At 33.5% G+C, this 19,845-nt stretch overlaps 4 protein-coding genes across 14 annotated transcripts in view; 2 read left to right on the forward strand and 2 right to left on the reverse strand.

Annotated features, from left to right (window-relative positions):
• LOC106109403 (cyclic AMP response element-binding protein B) overlaps positions 1 to 6,002 on the forward strand; it is a 13,587-nt gene extending 7,585 nt beyond the window's left edge. Inside the window, exons 2-8 of one of the 7 annotated variants that reach the window (XM_013290888.1) lie at positions 575 to 679; positions 997 to 1,164; positions 1,264 to 1,413; positions 1,493 to 1,655; positions 2,152 to 2,223; positions 3,856 to 3,978; positions 4,074 to 6,002. In XM_013290888.1, the coding sequence (XP_013146342.1) occupies positions 1,012 to 1,164; positions 1,264 to 1,413; positions 1,493 to 1,655; positions 2,152 to 2,223; positions 3,856 to 3,978; positions 4,074 to 4,276 (864 nt within the window). In that variant the 5' untranslated portion in view covers positions 575 to 679; positions 997 to 1,011 and the 3' untranslated portion in view covers positions 4,277 to 6,002. The other 6 variants (XM_013290887.1, XM_013290891.1, XM_013290890.1 and 3 more) reach the window with 6 other exon arrangements.
• Positions 6,003 to 8,981: 2,979 nt separating this feature from the next.
• Positions 8,982 to 10,268, reverse strand: LOC106109188 (UV excision repair protein RAD23 homolog A). The gene has a single exon (XM_013290594.1). The coding sequence runs from the start codon at positions 10,151 to 10,153 to the stop codon at positions 9,173 to 9,175; it is 981 nt and encodes a 326-aa protein (XP_013146048.1). The 5' UTR covers positions 10,154 to 10,268; the 3' UTR covers positions 8,982 to 9,172.
• Positions 10,269 to 10,836: 568 nt separating this feature from the next.
• LOC106109196 lies at positions 10,837 to 12,703 on the reverse strand. 5 transcript variants are annotated; one of them, XM_013290606.1, is made up of 4 exons: positions 12,680 to 12,703; positions 11,982 to 12,131; positions 11,393 to 11,642; positions 10,837 to 11,222 (listed from the first exon to the last, which is right to left on the reverse strand). In XM_013290606.1, the coding sequence occupies exons 2-4, from the start codon at positions 12,111 to 12,113 to the stop codon at positions 10,879 to 10,881; spliced, it is 726 nt and encodes a 241-aa protein (XP_013146060.1). In that variant the 5' UTR covers positions 12,114 to 12,131; positions 12,680 to 12,703; the 3' UTR covers positions 10,837 to 10,878. The 5 variants fall into 5 exon arrangements, with proteins under 5 accessions (XP_013146060.1, XP_013146058.1, XP_013146057.1 ...); XM_013290604.1 differs by lacking the exon at positions 12,680 to 12,703 and adding an exon at positions 12,589 to 12,673; XM_013290603.1 differs by lacking the exon at positions 12,680 to 12,703 and adding an exon at positions 12,436 to 12,673.
• A 1,205-nt stretch (positions 12,704 to 13,908) lies between these two features.
• The window catches only part of LOC106109161 (nucleosome-remodeling factor subunit NURF301), a 14,395-nt gene continuing 8,458 nt past the window's right edge, over positions 13,909 to 19,845 (forward strand). Inside the window, exons 1-8 of the mRNA XM_013290566.1 lie at positions 13,909 to 15,617; positions 16,046 to 16,328; positions 16,432 to 16,901; positions 17,051 to 17,278; positions 17,346 to 17,518; positions 17,608 to 17,805; positions 18,013 to 18,250; positions 18,334 to 19,841. Of these exons, the coding sequence (XP_013146020.1) occupies positions 14,591 to 15,617; positions 16,046 to 16,328; positions 16,432 to 16,901; positions 17,051 to 17,278; positions 17,346 to 17,518; positions 17,608 to 17,805; positions 18,013 to 18,250; positions 18,334 to 19,841 (4,125 nt within the window). The 5' untranslated portion in view covers positions 13,909 to 14,590. The remainder of the gene's footprint in view (positions 15,618 to 16,045; positions 16,329 to 16,431; positions 16,902 to 17,050; positions 17,279 to 17,345; positions 17,519 to 17,607; positions 17,806 to 18,012; positions 18,251 to 18,333; positions 19,842 to 19,845) is intronic.

A 19,845-nucleotide genomic window follows, 5' to 3' on the forward strand; every position in this document is an offset into this window, starting at 1 on the left:
AGGATTAATATATTGTCTATAGTAATTAATGAAATAAGTTATTAGGTAATAAATGTAAAATTTTACTTTGCAAAAGAATTTAAGATTAGTAGATGACGAAAAACACAATAAATGTGTATATAATAAATATTCTTCACGCAGATTTATTAAAAGAAAAAAAATCAATACAAACTAATTCGAAAACAAACCACCATTTTTCAAATGTTTTATTTTAGTTTTATTATCCATTTAATTTTGAATCATAATCAGTCTTAGGTTCCTGCCCCATTGGATAATAATAAATGTTGACGTAGAATTACATGCTTAAAATTAGACGATAAAGGTATAAATCTCCGCTGCTAAAATAACATCCATTCTCAGGGTGATCTTAACCTCATTTCCCAGACTGATTTTCGTAAAACAACGTAACCCAAAATATCTGTTGATTAAACATGATTACTCTGTGATAAATGTCATGCGAGATTTTAACTTTTGTACTTCCCGTTGTCAAAATAAATGATAAGAAAAATTGGTAGGAGAGCGCATGCGTCTGACAATTTTCGGCCATATTGTTATGACGCATACAAGATCATAGGTCTCCGCCAGTGACGAGTCTTCTCGCAGTTGACGTGGCTACTACGTACCGTCCCGTTCGCCCACTCCGGACGCAGCATATACGGTGACGAAGAATACGTAACTGGTGAGTGCTCGCACCGAAGACATCTTGCGGTCTGTCATGGTCGCTTCGATTTCGGTTTATAAATATGGACATTCCTTTCGCCAATAGTTCTCTATTCTTTAAGTACGAGTTTAGTAGACTTGTAAATATATTGCGTGTTGACTGACATACGCAATAGGAAAATTTTCCAACTATGACGCGATGATGCCGTTTTAGGATTTCTTTATCAACAGTGTGGTTCCATGCGAACCAGATTATGACACTAAACAAATGTATTTACAAGTTTTGAATACAAAACGTTCAAGGAATGCACAGAATGGTGACCTTGAATATTTTAGGTGACCTTAGTGGGAATGGAGGGAATGGTGGAGGAGAACGGCACGTCCGGTGGCGCGGGCGGTACAGACCCGTTGACGAACACTTCTGCTCCCGCCGCATCGCCGCATGTCGTCGCTGCCACCAGCATCGTGCAGCTCAGCCTACCTGCACAATCTCCCTCAGTCCAGGTGAATTCATTACAATTTGCAACTACCATAAAAGTATATAGTATTTACAATGTTAAGTCACCAATTCAGTGTATAAAAATAACTATTTCTTAATTTCAGGCCCAATCAGTTATTCAACCTAATCAACAATCAGTGATACAAACAGCTTCTAATATACAATCTGTGCAATTACCTAAAGGAAATGTTATACTTGTCAGTAAGCCAAGCTCTGTCATACACACAACACAAGGAACACTACAAACATTACAGGTACTGGAATTACTAAATTAGTTTGTTTGTGCTATTGAGTTTTTAGATAAGTGATAGATAAATTCTTGTTGGACCACAGATTAAACCAGAACCAAATACAGTAGTGAGCACTCAGGGACAGTCTTGCACTGATGACAGCGGTAGTGATGATGAGAGCCCTAAAAGGAAATATCGTGAGATGTTAACAAGACGTCCCTCATACAGAAAGATACTCAATGATCTTGGAGGTGCTGAAATTGCTGGTGAGTTAATGCATTGATGTTTTTACTGTGTTTTATTTTTATTATTAAACATAAGTTGACATAATTCAACTAAATGTAAAGGTTGTGCTTCAATCTATGAATGAAAATTTGCATTTTAATATTGTTCCATTGATAGAGACTTATGGAAAAAAGTACTGACAAAAACAGCATGCACGCCTATTAATGAAAGCCTAAATAATAATTTAAACAATTCCTATTATTTAAAAGAAACTGTATGTATGCAAATGTATTTATATACTTAATTGTAACATTTTTCCTTAGTGTTTATGTAGTTTGAAGTGAACTCAAATTATATGTAACACAAATGCAATGCACTGTTTACTATTGACAAATATCTGGACAATGAAAGGAGAAATTTTATATAATTATAACATGTAGTTTTATAATAATTCGGAAGTAAGTGTACATGAATTAATTGGCCAACATACAAACCATGCAAGTAGGCAGGAGTATAAGTACATGGTGATAATTGCAGAAAATCGCATGGGCTCTAAACCGGGATGTGAGAATGAAGTTTCGCTGTCAGCTCCTTTGTCGTTTGCACCAGGTCAGTTCAATGTGCTGCCATCGACTCCGTTTGTGTGGACATTTGTGTCACTAACCTATTGAACCATAATAACTGTCTCAAAATGTTTTATAACATCAGTTTCACTTTCATAATCCTCATGTCATTTAGTTGATTTGTTGTCATTTTCAAAGCCTATGTCTATCACACAACAATTTTATGTGCACAGAACAAGGAGAACCTATGGGACTTAATGTTTTTGTTTTATGGAAATAAAAAGATGTCATTTTAATTACTTTAAATAGGAGTAAAAATGAATGTTGTTTACTTTTATTGAAAGTCATTAAAAATCGATTGATTAAGGTTTTTATATTATAAGTGTTCAATACTATTGCTTTATTCATTTAACTTTATTAACATGTAGGTTAAATTGTTTTGCTTAAATTTTAATTATTAATCTTGAAATACAGTTGGTATATTTTAAAAACCTATAAACCTTTGTGTAAGATGGATAGTCATAAATAGAATGTGCAATCCTAGGTATAAAAGAGTTATATTAACTATACAAATTGACATGACAGAAACATTTTTATTCTTGTTATATTATGGACCGACTTCCCAAAATAAGGAGGTACTCAATTCCGCTGTATTTTTTTTTGTACATTCTATGTAGGAACTAACAGTAACCATGAATTTCTTTTTTTTTTCAATGACTATTTGAGTTAAGATGTTTGGTTCTGTCCAAGTATGATTTGAAATATGTTGTTGAAGCAGATATTGTAATGATAGTTGATATGAGATTTATTCATAGCCAAGTCATGATTGGATCTATGGATGTTAATATAGTGAAGTGTGCCAGAATTGTGTTGAGTAGACATCTACACTACAATTTATTTAGTGTAAGTGCCATTGAACCTGTAGATGAATCTCTGGTCATTTCATCTATTCTTGAAGGAGTTAAAACATCGTTTGGTCATTGAGTTTATTAAATGAGTAATTTGTATTTACAATATAATAATATTAAGAAAATTTACACAAACTCTGGTTGAAACTGTACTTCTAAGTTCCTTTGTTTTGCAACTTATTTTACTGGGACCGAATGACGTCATGTTGATTACCTCATACTCGATTACGTCATCCGTTGAGAATACGATGAAACATGCCTTCGGCGCGAGCGGCGAATGTATTTATATAAAATGTTATTAGTCATGTTTTAAATTCTTAATCCAATACTTCTTTACAATATAGATCATTGTAGAAATGTTCTACAGTTTCGTAATGAAATGTTGAAAGTTGGATGTTTGTTAATTAGACAGAATAAGAGTTATAGAATTATTAAGCTTATTGAAATTATGTATTCAATGCTAAAAAATAGCTTTCTATAGCTAATTGTTAATATTAAATAATGTAAATAACATAATAATAGTTTGTGATTTGAGCTTTTTCTCTGTGGAAGGTTATTACGAAAATCGAACTTAAAAAACACTAAATGTTGTCATAGTTAACATCACTATGGTGTAATGCTGGCTATTAAGACCGTAATAATTTAAGAGTGGAGCTTGAGATGATTAAAAGCACAATCTTTATATTTTTTTAACCAAACAACGATGGAAATCCTTTGTCAAACAGATGTATTTACCTAGAGAACTTAATGTAACCAGTATTTCTGAATAGTAATTCCAGCGGGCGCGCTGCAGACGGAGAGCGGGCTGCACACGCTGGCGGTGTCGGGGGCGGCCGGCGGCGGTACCATCGTCCAATACGCGACGAACCAAGATGGACAGTTTTATGTGCCGGGTTAGTATATAGTTTTGATATCATCTTGTGATCCAACATTTTGGCATTTTAGAAATGTTTGTAGAAGAAACGAACAAATCGTACTATAATTTTAGGTCCCATGTTAGAAGACCAAACGCGCAAACGGGAGTTAAGATTACTGAAAAATCGAGAAGCAGCTAGAGAATGTCGCCGTAAAAAAAAAGAATACATAAAGTGTTTGGAGAATAGAGTGGCGGTATTGGAAAATCAAAACAAAGCATTAATAGAAGAACTTAAGTCCCTAAAAGAACTCTACTGCCAACAAAAAACAGAATGAGGCCCAGCCGGCTAACCAGGTGTGCCGCTGCCCCGCCGGTGAGACTTTACAGGCACGCGTTGCTACGTCATGCTGCGTTTAGAGTGATACCTACTTGGTTCCGTCTCATAAAGTACTTTAGCGCATATGCCAGTTTTTATAGACTTTTAAACATCTCAATTAATGTGAAAATAAACAGTTTAAGACATCAAAGTCGCGCTGATGAGTGTCAAATGTCGTTTAGAAATCTCTTAGTTTTATATGGAAATTTTGTAAGTAGGGCAATTCTAAAGCGCAGTAGTGCATGTGTACGCCGCGCCGCCGCGCGCCCGCGCGTTGTCACAAGTGGCTTGAGCTGTAACGTTCATACAGGGTGCCCCCGTGGGTGTCAATAAAAACTGTGTATATTTTAATGTAAATAGAGAGATAACAAAACAAACCACTTCTCTATATAAGAAGTGTTATAATTCAATTAAAATTCTAAATGAAAATGATTTGGCATATAGCTTGTGTTACATTAACATTGTTATACTTTATATGTTAACTGTTTATATCTATGTTTATCTGCATGTTGTTGTTTTAAACATTTTGTTTTAAATATTTTTATTATTTCTCTAAGAACTAATGCCTTCTCTAGTGACATCCTGTTGTTGTCACACATACAAATATGTTCGCATATTGTTTTCTTATTTAATACTTGTCATTGTATGTACCATTCCAAAATATTCATAAGAAGAGCTGGTTCCATATAAAGAATGTTGACATTTGTGCCATTTTGGTTAAACTTATTTTTTTTACTATACAGTAATGTTTAAACCGAGAATACGAATTTCCTTTTCTTTGTTTTAATATCGCTAGCAATAACGTTTTCTCATGTTGAAGGTATAGATTGAAGAATAGGAAACCATGATTTTCTGTTGGGTTTAAGTCACATACAATTTTGTGATACAACTTGTATTGATTTGACATTATAATAAAAGTAATGTTTGAAATGTTAAATGCACTCGGTGGTAATTTGGAGAATGTGATATAATAATTTCATGATAGTTGCCGCTGGTGTCAATTTAACGAGATAATACTGGTAAAAGTTTATGTATTCTTTCATTGACTTACAAAGTTGCTTAAGTATTCACAACACTAATGAAGGGTGTTTTTTGTAATGTGTAAGCCAAAGTTAATATTTAGTTTTTTTTGTGCAATAGTTTATTGCATTGTATAATAGAGTTTTGTAATTTTTCTTCAATAAAAATTAATTTGTAATAAATCTGAGATGAAAATGATGTAAATTGTATAAAGATAGTTCAGTAAAATAGTGTATAAATAAAAATTGAATTATTTTGTATATACACAATGTAATATTAAAGTGGCTGATGTTGCATATCACCAACAAGAACTCTCACTTCGACCTCTTTAGTATAAAAAAATATTGTTGACACTTGTACCAGACGCCATAACTTCTTTGACGTTCACAGATTATATTATTGTATTTTTTGTGGAAGGGTAATTTTAACTATCAGAGATATATTATTTAAGGTTTTATAAGAGAATGTATCACACGCCATGATAGATTAGCTACATTAAGATTGATTTATTTTTCAATATTTTTTGTAAAGGTTATTAGGTAATTTGATTGTAGTTGTATATAATGTAGTCCAATCTGTCATGGTATGTGATTTTTATATTAATGATAAAATTGTGGAAAGTGCCTTTCAATTTAGAATAAATAAATTTATACCAACATAGCTTTTTATGTTAACTTATGCTATTTATAAATATTAATAATATTAACTGTTTGATGTAAGGTGGTCTTCTTTTTTTTTAAATTTTATAAAACATCCTAAGTTGTTGTGCTATGACAGGTGGTATCCTAAAGATTTTCGTACTCTAATTCCGGTATTAAAAAGTAATTGTTTACCAGCCAAATGTAGATGACATTATTATTAGTCACAGCTATGAGGTTCCTTTTTATGTTATAATTTGATAAATTTCTCAATTTTAAATAACTTTACCAAGATTGGTTTAAAAAATGGAAAACAAAAATGTTTATTTTACTGGACTTCCAGAGATTTTATGAAAATAGCTGACCCAGTGCAGGTTGGTTGACTTCACAAATCTTATTTCTCTGCAATTATGTGCTGATTACGTTTCGTTGTTTTCCTGCACTTTAAGAACGTCAGATAAGTTTACATATGAATTTTGGAAAACATATGTAGATATTGTGGAGATCGAACCCAGACAGGTCCTGCAGATTACAATTCCAACCACTGCGACACCGACGCTCTTCTATAAATATAAGAATGGAATGTTTTTTCGTTTTATTGGCATTTGGATATTTCATTTATGAAGAGAGAATATGTTAAAAAATTGTTAACCTACCACTGTTACCCTAAACAAGAGGTAGAGTGTTTATACAATTATTCATTGCAGCCGATTGAGGTAAACGTCACATTCAAGCTTCTCACTTACGACATTCAAAATATATCTATATTCGAACAAGTATGAATTTGTTAAAAAATTAGATTTGTTTCGATCAACATTACGTCATATAGTGAAAGATTTGTCCGGTTTAGAATTTGCCTAATCGAAGTGTAATCTAACAAAGTTCACCATCAGTGACAACGTTACTTTCGCAACTCATACGTCCAGCCCGAGAAGTATAGTGTAACATTTCTTAAAAAAATAAAAAGTGATTTATAAAGCAACTAGCTTTCGCCCGCGACTACGTCCGCGAAGAATTAAAAAAAAAGTGAGTAGCCCATGTCTTTTTCCAGACAATCCTCTACACCTATACCAAATTTCATCAAGATTCGTTCAGCACTTTAGGCTACAAACTGTAACAAACATACATCTAATCTTTCGCATTTATAACAGTATGACTTCGTCCCTTACATTCTCGTTAAATGACAGAGACAGAAATATGTCGCGGTTGAAAAATTAGTTCGTAGTCTATGATGTTGATTGGACATTAAAAGTTTATTATTTAGTACCACTATAAAGGCGCCCAGTTTATCTCTAATGACCATCTTTACCGAAGACGTAAGGTTATATAAATGTATTTATTTAATAAAATAGATCCTTGCTTCCTTGAATATTTTTTTTTCATTACTAGCTGTTGCCCGCGACTTCGTCCGCGTGGTATTAGAAAACATACGAACTATATAAATAACAAAAAGCTTATCCCACATGTCCTCCAGACTTTGTCGGTCGGCACAGTATGTGCTGCTCTTCCATACATCTAAAGTCCTCCAGACTTTGTTTTATATCTGTACCAAATTTCAATAAGATATCTTAAACCGTTGCAGAATGATCGAGTAAACATTAAAAAACTAAATTAATAAATCTCACGGGAACCGTAACTATTCTCGGGATAAAAAGTAGCCTGTGTGTTCTTCCAGACTATGCTCTAAACATGTACCAAATTAAATGGAGATCCGTTCAGCCGTTTAGGCTACAAACGCTAACAAACATCCATCGTAACTTTCGCATTTATAATATTTATATGATTATATGATATATATATATAGTACAAAAAAAACAGTAGTATTAAAACGTGACAAATGAATAGTTTGTTTTCTAGAGGTACGAACAATTCTTAAAGATTTCCTCAAGACAGCATTCAGAATTTTAAAATACTAAACTGAAACTTGCCATGACCAGCAGCGGCACCACACCGTCAACGCTCGCTGTTTGTTGGTTTCTTGTTTAAAGGATATGGAGTGACAAAAAACCAACAAAGGATCTGTCCATCAGAGTGCAGCAATGGACGGTATTCACTTTTGGTGCCTTTTTTTGCCATAACGATTAAAACAAATTTGAATCATAATCTCCCCTGCCTTATCCTACTCCAGTAGCGTCGGCGCACCGGATTTTCGTCCTCCAAATAACTCTATCATCCGTCATCTCAGTCATCACTCCCTTCTTGAGCATTTCACCACGCAATCCATCCATCCATCTCTTTTTAGGTCTACCTCTACCGGTGTACCCCTTCACATTCATAACTAACGTCCGTCTTGTTACATGCGAATCATCCCTTCTCATAACATGCACATACCACTTTAACCTTTGAATAGAATTAAAATTTAAATTCGACGAAAAAGATTATAACGCATAAAGACAATCTCGTTAATACATTGCTTAATATTGTAAGTTTTTTTTAGTATAAGGATGCAAACTAACGAGCGGCTACTTGAATATACTGAAAATTGCTACTGTCTATAGACATCCACAGTTGCAAATACTTTGCCTCTCTTTAAACGGCAGAGCAAAGGGCACTTAGAGATGATTTTTACCATCCTATTTATCCACTCCAGCTAATCCTATCCAATCTTATTTTGATGTACCTTTAGTAGAAGGTGAATGTATGCAGAATATAAATATGTACATGTGCTTTCAAGACTAGTAAAGACTTAAGCTATGGTAACCCATAGGCCTTGGGGATTTATTTAAAATACTGAAGTAGATAGTTTAATGTTAATGGAATTCACTGTTAGTTTGACATTACATAGTCAAGTGTGGTATATAAATATTTAAACTAGAGTAGAACATAACAAAGAAATCCCAAAGTGCCACTTTACCTGGATAGTATATTAAAGAATACACATTACATTACTTGCCAAAAGTAAGCCTCAACCTTATGTTGAAAATAAAAAAGGAATGTTTTTCTTTATTTCTTTTAATAGTAAACAATATACAAGTAGGAAAGGAATTTCAATTAAAACACATTTTCTTAGATGAGTGAATAAACAATAAAATTTTATTATATTTATGACAAATTGTGTAATTCTATGTGAAAAGTCACATGAAATATTTAAAGCAAACAAGTATTAGGCTGTTGATGATAACAGTAGTTACACTGTTTTTTTTGTTAATGTTTTTATATCCCATACTCACTGAATTGATAAAGTGCAGCGATTTGCGTCAATCATCAAAGTTTTGTGACAACAGAAAGTTTGCTGCAAGATTTTCATTTTTTTCACAAGCAAAATATGCTTGAACAACCATGTGTTCAGGGAAGCCTAGTGCCTTTAACCGTTCAATGGCCTCTCTATCTTGTGGTGACACCTGGACCACACTTTGTGGTTGTTGTGGGATTGGGTTGTCCACCCCACTGTCTTGAATGACTGCCCCGGTAGCAGGTGGGTTTACAGGCTCATTTAGCATTCTCACAAAGGCTTGCTGGTGTTGACTGATAGCTTGCAAAAGTGCAGGATTTGTTTGTCCAATTTGCTGAAGAACAGTATTCAGCAAACTAGGATTTTGTTGGATTACAGCACGCATTTGCTGAAATTGTGGTTGGTCTCGAAGAAAGGATAAAGGATCCTCTTCAGAACTTTCTTCGGCCTCTTGTTCTTGAAGTAGCTCTTCTGGAATACCTGTGATTAAATATTCCACTGCCCGTTCCCGATTACTAAAAGAAGCTCGCAAGGCTTGTTCTACTTGTTGCCTATTGTAACCCATATCCATGATGCTTTGAACAGTTGATTCAAAATCGAGCTCAGCGGATATAACTGGTGCAGCAGGCTCAGCAGTACGTTCAGGCTCAGCCGCTGTTGGCGGCTGAGGCGTTTCTTCGGCAGTGCTTTTGTCTTTGCTATCACCGACTACAGTCGAAGCAGCACATTCTCCCGCCTCGGGAGTTGAAGTCGACGACGCTTGTGTTTCACTTGGTTTCGGTTTTGTCACCATAATAACAATGAATTTCTTCTCATCTATGTTATATGTACTTATCTTATTGTCGTCGAGTAAAATCTTTCCCGCATAAATAAGCCTTTGATAGTCTGCTGCATAGTCTTTACCTTTTTCCACTTCAATTTTAAGTTTCAGTGCTTTGACAGTTTCCTCGGGATCTATCTCTATTTGAAAAGATAGTTGTTGTAACGTTTTTAAAGTCACCAACATATTGTTGTTGCTGTTATTGCTCGTGAAATGAATCCGCAGATATTTGATCTGACTCGACAAAATTAACCAGTAAACATAACCTCCTTGCCAAGATCACCTTTTTTTAAATGTCATCAATGATCGGATATTACTCATAGTCTTTTGCACTCGGTTCATCCACGTGTTTAATTTTTAACAAAATATAATTTATAATAAATAAAAAAATATGTAAATTAAAGATTTAAAAAAAATTAAGAAGATTCTCAAAACAAAAAAGATTAAAAATAAAATTAGTCTTTCACAAATCCATATTGAAATATCGTTCTCGTGTTTTCTCTGTCAAACGAAAATCTTTCTGTTTTCAAGATACCCACTACCCACAAATATAAAAAAACAATACTAGGAAAATAAAACATTTTTTTTCACTAAACTATCATTACTTTTATACTTGCTTATTGCAATAATGAAATTATATAAAATATTGCTTGATTTTTATTGTATACTACCTACTTATTTTACTCATTCTGATTTATAACTTACGAAAAAGTAATAAAAAAAGGATCTAATGGAATATACATGGCACCAGTAGCTTAGATGTACCAAGATTAATTCAAAACTCAAATTTAAATTAATAACACCCGCCTACTGGTAGTGACGAGTTACCTAATAGGTTTAACTCTGTTATAAGAAATAAATAAAACACGACTAGTTGATTATATATTAAATTTCGATTAATCATTAAAAAGTTACATAAATGTTTTTTCGCATTTATTGTACCAAGTTTTCGGTACAGCTTTCATAATACCCTTCAGTTTTATTATTATAAAAGTAGCTATGTCAACAATGGATAATTCGTTTTTGTAGATCCATCCTTTACATTGAGAGAAGATTTGGGTCATAATGTCTTCCATCTGTTTTCCAGACGTCTTCTCTAATAAATGGCATTGATCCAGTAAATTGTCTACATAGTAGTCAGTTTGATCATATTGTATGACTGTTGGGTAAAGTAAGCAAAGGTAGCGAAGTATGTTCACAATGCCTACTAAAGGCACTTCTAGCGATGACATCCTTAATTCTGCAGAGGCTGAAACTGAGAAGTTAAGATTTCAAATAATTGTAATTATAATTTAAGAATTACTAAAAATTTTATCTGTCTTATAGTACATTGTAGTGCATTTTCAATTTGTTAAAAAAAACCTTAATAACTTGTCCTTCATGCAGAAACAGATTAACTAGGTTGGTGAAGCTGTTTCTACCCACCATTTTTGAATATCAGTCTCAAATTGGTTCTTTTCTTCAATTCTCCAGGATAAGTCTCTTTTAAATTGTTGAGGCTCAATTGTGGCCTATCTCTAAAAAAATCTTTGATCTTTAAACTATCATCAGTTGACACTGATGAGTGAATATGCCATGTTACATGTAGCTTGGGATTTTCTTTTAGGAACAATCCAAGAAAACATGGCATAATTTTGGGATCAAGCACTACTACAATTTCTTCTGGTGCTGTTATCTGTAAAATAAAAAATACCTATATATGTTCTTCTTTCGCATTCTATCTGTAATACTAGAACATTTTAACCCTATTGCATAAATATTTTATTATTGTTATACCATATTCTTGATCATATTAATTTTGCATTCATATAAACAATAGGCGCCTTGTGAGTAGCAGTAACCAATGTAAACTTTATATTAAATACCAACTAACACAGGGTCATGACTATTTACCACAAAAATAAATGTAAAACATTTACAATCATTTACATTTTGAAGTGGTAATTGTACAAGGTACAATCAGTTTTCCAGACAGTATCACAAGCTATTAAATGCTATAATAAGTGAGATATACCAGTTCCAGTTTCTTTGTAGCAATGTTAGGTTGGACATCTAATTTGCATAAAGTACTGATTGTTTTAATTCTATCATAAAGCACATCCAATTTTTGCAACAGCTGAGTTTGTCTTTGTTCTAATTCTATCATGGTTTTGTTGGGTGATCTCTGGAAAGTAAATAAATAAATGATTTTGCAAAAATAGTTGATCATTAAAAAAAGCAATTCATTTGTATGATATAGTCATGACAAAATTCAATGACATATTTATATTATCAATACGATTTTGGTATGGTACGATTTATATTTATAACAAAAGTTAAATATAATAATATTCGATGAACATGAACAACATAAAAATAACAAATCTTGTTAAATCGTAAGACATTTAATATATTTCTTATTAGATTTTATTAGAAGTGTTTAAACTAGTTGAAATGATATTGAAATAAACCTTAAGAAACCTCATAACCTGGTCACTGATATTAAGTTCTACTTCATCTATTTTCAAGTTATTATTTGGATTCTTTAAATGATACATGCACTGTGGTAATATTATATTATCTTCCAAGGGAACGATCGTTTTCATGTGATACATTTTTATTAAACACACGTAGACACCAACCAGAAACTACACTAATAGCCAATTTTTTTGAAGAGAATTAAAATCGATTCTCTCCTGCAAAGGAAATAAGAGAAACCTAACCTAATCCTACCTATCGTCATCTATAGTTCGACAAGAATTTTATGGCAGTCGGAAAATATGTGTACTAACAATGTCATAGTGACAGCTAAGATGTTTAATTTTGATCAATGAAGGAGCGGGAGCTTCGCGGTAAGTGCTGCCGTACCTAGGATTTCGAAATTCCAGAAAAAATATTTAAACTATAAGTTTTATGACCACGGGTGTGACATATCAACAACATGAAATACTCGTTGTTGTTTAAGCTGAATATAATCACATTTAAAAAGTTTACCTTGTCTTTTTAAATAATCCTAGTCATATCAATTTATGTGGACGTTTCGTTTTAATAAGAAGCTACTTAAGGATACTCTAGCTATATCAGTTTTAAATTCTCTGTTTCATTTGTTTCCTTTTTAGATTGAGAGAATTTCCGTAGAAGTTAGGAACATTTGGCATTCTGGTAACCTTTAAGAACGATTCGTGGGGGCCTTTTTTTCAATGTCAAAAAATTGCTGCACTGTAAAATAAATAAAATAAAGTACACATTCTCTGTGGTAAAATACAACATGAACTGGCGGGAACTCCTCAAAGGTATATTGCAACACTTTGTGTTCGTTTTATTGTCATTTTTTGTGGAATGGAAAAAGGAAATTGAACCCGTCGCCCAGGATTTTACTTACTTTTATAATTTGAACCATTAAATAAACCCCCCTGTAGTCCCTGTATTTTATATCCTCTTCGCTGTAGTCCCTTCTCATCCAGTTGGTAAAAGTTATTGTTTATTGTCATTATGGAGTTGCCATTGAAATAAATGAGTTATCGCAGTTCGCTTCATTTCCGTCTATAATGTTTTAACTTTTTATACTCCTGATAAGACTAACATTTATTGTGAATTTAGTCGAATTTTCGTGTGTACATGTTTATTTCCGAAATATGTATATTTTTGTTATATCCATATTTTGACCGATTTTTACTATAATAAAGCTTATCTTTTTGCGAAAACGCTCTATCATAAATGGGGAAAAAAATATTCATCAATTTCTACAATGATGTAATTAGTACTCAAAACGTCTAAGAAATTGGATAAGTGGATATTTGGATATTTTGGAACTGCCAGTAATTTACACAAGTCGAGCACTTTTTATTTTATTTTAAACTATAGTCCCTTGTCTATAATGTTGGTATGTTTTTTCCGCTTTGTTTAGCATTCATACATCCTTTAAATATGAATTTTGCAGTATAATAGTGCTGAAGTTATAAATTTTAAAGAAATCTTTATTTTTGAGTAAAATACACTGAAAGAAATTCAAAACAAGGAGTTATTTGATCATTAAAACTTCTAGGTTTTATTTTGACATTTTTGTTCGGAAAAAGGAAAATGGCTGCCGACGACGCAGATCCAAACTTCTACTTTTTATTCTAGACAAGTGATTGGTGTAATTAATACTTCTGAATCTTATTACGTATGCTGTAATTTTTCTTTTAAATATTGATAGACTATAACAATACTTGTGAAGAATATTTAGTCCTAGATTGTTTCATTGGGATTATATTCAATAACCCACAAGTTACAAAAACGATATGGCGGACTGATTATTGACCAATGGGAAGAGAGCTTCGAGCGTTTCAGAATTGCATGTACCTATTCACATTTCGCGTCATTACGATTTTGGTGCCTTCTTTCTTTGATAAAATTTGAGTAGTACTTGTCTGTTATCAGTGAACTGCCTTGTTATTAATTAACTGTGGAAAAAAATTGTGTGAATTGTGTTATAAAAGTTATGACATTAAGTTTGTAGTACGCATCTCAAACGGCTGGGATCATGAATGCTATAGATTTAAGATGAATCTAAATACAATTAGATACATGGTTTTGTTGTTGTAAACAAGAATGTGTTTGCAATACACGTGCAAAATAGTTGATAATTGACAGTTGATAGTAATGATGTCGGGCAGGGGGGCGAAAAAACGCGGGAGGCCCCCTAAATCAGCAAGTTTTGAAAAAAATAGGAAATTTCAGTTCCATTTATTGAAAAAGCCAAAATATTTACAAAATCAAAATATTGGATCTGGCTCTCTTGTAAGTACTCCGTCGGCGTCCAGAGCTTCATCTCCTCAAGGAAGCGATATCAGTAGACGTAGTACTAGAAAACAAAGAGGCGGAAAAACACATAAGAGTAAAAGAGGCGGTTTATCAAATTCCTATTCCCGGAGGGGATACAATCCTCAAGCTGCGGAATATCACGAATCAGAATATCATTATGGATCCGATTTTGGAGACGAGTTTAGTGACCGATCGGAGCCGGAAGAGGACCGAGCCAGCGATAGTTCGGAGGGGAGTATCGCGGCTGATGGCGCAGCCAGTGATAGTGACTTCTCTATTACCAGTTGTAGTTCGACAGGTGGTACTCCCCGAAAAGTTAATAGCAATTTAATTAGACCTCCCAGCCCTGACCCGTTGTGGCTACAAGAAGAAAGAAAAATCCCTCCACTGGAATTGCCCTGTTCATCTGATGACCTTATTATTCCCCATAACTTAGTGCTGCAAGTTGTTGGTATTTATGAAGTGCTGCGTCACTTCAGGCATCTTGTAAGGTTGTCACCATTTCGGTTAGAAGATTTGTGTGCAGCTATAAGCTGTGAGGATCAAAGCAACTTGCTAATAGAAATACATATAATGTTGCTAAAGGCATTGTTAAGAGAAGAGGATGCACAACAAACACATTTTGGTCCTTTAGATCATAAAGATAGTGTAAATATTACTTTGTTTTTGTTGGATGTTATGACTTGGCCTGAAGTCCTGAGAGTGTATGTTGAAAGTGATAAATCATTTGACCAAAATGTAGCAAAGATATTAAATTCATGTGAATATCCATTCACATGTGTGGAAGATCGTGTCAATGTGTTGCAGTTCTTGTGTAATCAATTTCTAATAACAAACCCTGTTCGTGATGACCTCATAAGTGAAGGTTAGTATTGTGAAATACTCCAAATTAAATTAAACATTTTTCACGAATTTGAAAGTTCAGAAATTGTATAATTTTTTTTTAAATATTCTAATTTCTATCTACCTTCCTAGTACATAATGTGAAGGGTGATTTTTAGTGGTAAGCTATGGCTTACAAGTATTAAGTTGTAAGGCATGCCTTTCTCCATTTACTTATCTGACTATTATTTAATAGTATTAAATCATGTGTTTCCTATTTACAAAAATTTTCTTACATGTTTTAAGCTAAGCACATAGTTCATTTTTATAAACATTGACTTTACATAGTGAAATGCACTGTACAACATAACATTTCTTATTTAACATTTGTATGTTTAGACTATAGAACTGATTAAGTGGAAAGAGATAATATTAGTTTAGATAATTACAAATTTATATGTTTCAATACAGGTCCTGTGCTATATGATGACCATTGTCGAGTTTGCCATCGCCTTGGGGATTTGTTGTGCTGTGAAACTTGTCCTGCAGTGTTTCACTTGGAATGTGTTGATCCTCCTCTTGTTGATGTGCCTTCAGAGGACTGGCAATGTGCCTTGTGTAAACAGCATAAAACTGTGGGTGTGACTGACTGTCTGCCAGATGCAGAGAAACAGGGTCTACTTTGCCGTCATGAACATTTGGGATTTGATAGACATGGCAGAAAGTATTGGTTTATAGCAAGACGCATATTTATGTAAGTAATTTAGGCTTCCTTATTTTTCCATTAAGTCACAATGAAGTGTAATATGTGTTTTAGTGAGGGATTAATTAAAAAGTAAGAAAATATATTATTTCAGAGAGGCTGAAAATGGTGATGTCTGGTACTATACAACTTCACAACAATTTCAAGAATTCTTTCAAAGATTAGATGGTGATGAAATGGAAGCACCACTTGTGAGAGAGCTTTTAGAAATGAAGGAAGAAATAACTAGGCAAATGGATATAACTGAAAAACTAACGAGTCAAGTGAAAGGAAACAGAAAGTCTTACTTGGAGGTGGAGAATGCTAATTTAATCAAAGAGAGAAGTTTAAGAGAACAACAAAAACATAATGAACATGATCTGAGGATAGATGATAGTAAAGATGAAAATGAATTATCCTTAGATGCTGATAGTGATGTAGTTAATGAAGTTACCATCACCAGTGATGAAACCCCGAAAGAAGATAGTGATGGATATCAAGATTTTGATGATGACGATTGTAAAAGACAAAAAAATAATCAACATAGTAAAACGAAATTATCAACGCAAAAGAAAAATGATGAAGGTATTTATTTCTTGATTTTGCAAGAGTTACAATGAGCAAACATAATGGACACTTGATTCTTACAATCATGTTCACCAATTGAAGTAAATTAATATTAAACTGAGGGTAATTTTACCATAATTTTATCTATATCTTTGTTTGTTTTTCAGGTACTGAAAGGTTAACAAGATTGAAATCTAATCAAATTTCAAATGGAACTTACCTTTTTAAATTGGGAAATGAGAATGCATTCAAATCTTATATAAACCAGTATACATGCAACCCTTTAGCTTTAAACAAACCACAAAGAAATGAAGAAAGAGACAAAAAGAGATACATTTCACATAAGTTCTCTCTGTCATCAGGACAAGAATTCAAGTGGATTGGATTACTCAATGGTATGTTTTTACAATTTATTCTGAAATATACGTTTGAACAATATTATCACAATGTCTTTATTTTCAGCGACTAAACCACTGTTGGTGGCAACATTAAGACAAACACTTCTAAACTTGGAGTCCAATATAGTTTTGCAATTTATGCATCCAAATTGGTCTTTGCTGAGAAAGCCATGGGTACAAGCTGTACAGTTATGCCAAGCACCAAGAGATTTTGCAAGAGCTCTTTGTGTTTTACAGGTAAGGAGTACTTTACACCATTATAATTTTATTTTTCTTTAATGTTTTAGCTATAATCATTGTATATGAAAATTAATATAATTTCTCAGGCTTGTATCAAAAGTGTAGCGTGGATGCAGGCCTGGCATGAACAGTTAGGTCATGTGAGGTTAATAAGAACCACAGCTGCAGAACGAGAAGAACGTAAGAAGTTGGACAAAAGAGAGAAAAAAGAGAGAGATGAGGAAGAAGAAAGATACAGAACTGCATACAATTTTGTAAAATACTCATTAGGGTTACGCCATCAGGTGAATATACAGTTTTTTTTTTTATTTAAATCAAAAAAAATTAACACTGAGGTAAAACCAATACATAATACTCTATGTTGTATTTTCATCACTACAAGTTACGGTTGGCATACAGAATCAATGATAAACAACCATACAAAAACAAATCAAACATGTAAGATTCACAATAATTATTTTTTGGTTCAAATATTGTCGTTACATTTTTAGGTATGGAAACAAAAAGGAGAAGAATACAGAATTCATGGGCAATGGGGTTGGTTATGGAATTCCACCACAAGGAAATTTAAAAAACACAATGCAAATCCCAAGTCAACTCTACTGAATGGTCCTGCAAAAATGGCTGTAAGAGTCAGGGAAGGGAACACAATAAAAGTATTAGCAGTTGAACCCAAAACCTATGAATATCTCACATCTGATACTACAGATGAAGATGTGCTACAAAAATGTGAGTTTCATCTTCTTAAATAAATAGAGTCTATTATTATAATATTTTGTGTTGTGTTACTTATCTAGGGTATTTTTTGACAGTACCACCTTCGATGCGCTACATGAAGCTTGAAAAAGAATGTGACGATTTTGAAGAAATAGATGTAGAAAAGTCTTTAAGTTCTTCAACTCGAAGGTATTACCCAAAAATTGCTAGAAAATCTAAATTAGATGACTTCCTTGCGCGACGTACATATTTGAAATTTATGGAAGAGAAGAAGTTAAATAATTTACTTGCCAATATAAAGAAGGAGGAGGAGGTAGATGTAAAGAGTGAAGAAGAGAAAAATATAGATGTGGAATCTGAAGATACTGAGATAGACCCAACATCCATGTGTGAACCAACTGTTGACTTGAAGCCAAAGTTATCCAGCAACATAGCTAAAAATGTTGATGGTTTGAGAGATCAGTACCAGAAACTGAATCAGTTAACGAAACATTATAAATGTTATTCACCCGGCTGCAACAAAGTTGAAACATCAGTCAAGGCTGCCAATTTTAAAGTCAATTGCTATTCTCCTCTATGTATTGAAAAAGGAAAGTTATTGAATGAACTTTTATCGGTGTTAAAAGATGGCACTATTAACTCAACTCATTTACTCAATTCAAATGAAAACAATAAAATGTCAATTTTAGAACAATACCTTCTAGGAAAGAGTTCAAATTCTAAAGAGAATATTTTAACTGATTTACTGTCTGCGGTAGCGTGTGCACAAGAATGTGATAATAAAAACACAGACTGTTTCGTAAAAAGGAAATCTAGTGACGGGTCTGATGGTATTAAGCATGAAAAGATGGACGGTGATCCATCAATGTGTCTTATAAAATCTGAGAGTACCTTAGAAGAAGAAGCCGTGCCTGCTGTAGGAAATGAAATGGACATTGACATAACATCCAATAGTTTTGAAGAAGGTGATGTTGAAATCGGTCCATTGAAAGAATTAACCGATGGGGAAAACCACGATCAGCAAAACGATGGTGGTAATGGTGAAAGTAAATCTCGACCACCGATACCTAAACTAAAAATAACTCGCGGAAGATCTAGTAAATCTAGTAATACTGTGACATTAGGGTCTAGCAATAATGCGCGAGATTCGTCTCATGACTACGCAGTTACGCCAAATAAGAAGGACGATAAACCGAAGTACAGAGCGACTGTCAATAGGAGATTTGGTTTCACGCGTGGTATGAAAAAAGAAGATAAGACTATAAAAGAAGAAAAGGTAGATGGAGTGGTTAGAGTATACTCTACTACGATCCCCCAAGGAAAAGTGTATCTTAAACGAGTGCAGACATCCGCTATAGAGAAGAAAAAGAAAAGAACACCAGTAAAATATCCTCTCTGTTCATCATTCCACACCAAAAGCAAAGCTAAAACGATTATGGTTTTACCGCATCACGAATTACGAAAGCTCTGTAGACAATCTGGCCTCAGCTCCGTGACTGGGTTCAGTCATAGCGCAAAGCCTAACCAGTCGGTGTGGCCGTACCCCTGCGCCAGGCCGCTGTTCAAGACGTGCTGGCTGTACCGCACCGTGAACCTGCAGTGGCTGG

This window comes from Papilio polytes, unplaced genomic scaffold (genome assembly GCF_000836215.1).
Source record: "Papilio polytes unplaced genomic scaffold, Ppol_1.0 DF821289.1, whole genome shotgun sequence".
NCBI classification, from domain to species: domain Eukaryota; kingdom Metazoa; phylum Arthropoda; class Insecta; order Lepidoptera; family Papilionidae; genus Papilio; species Papilio polytes.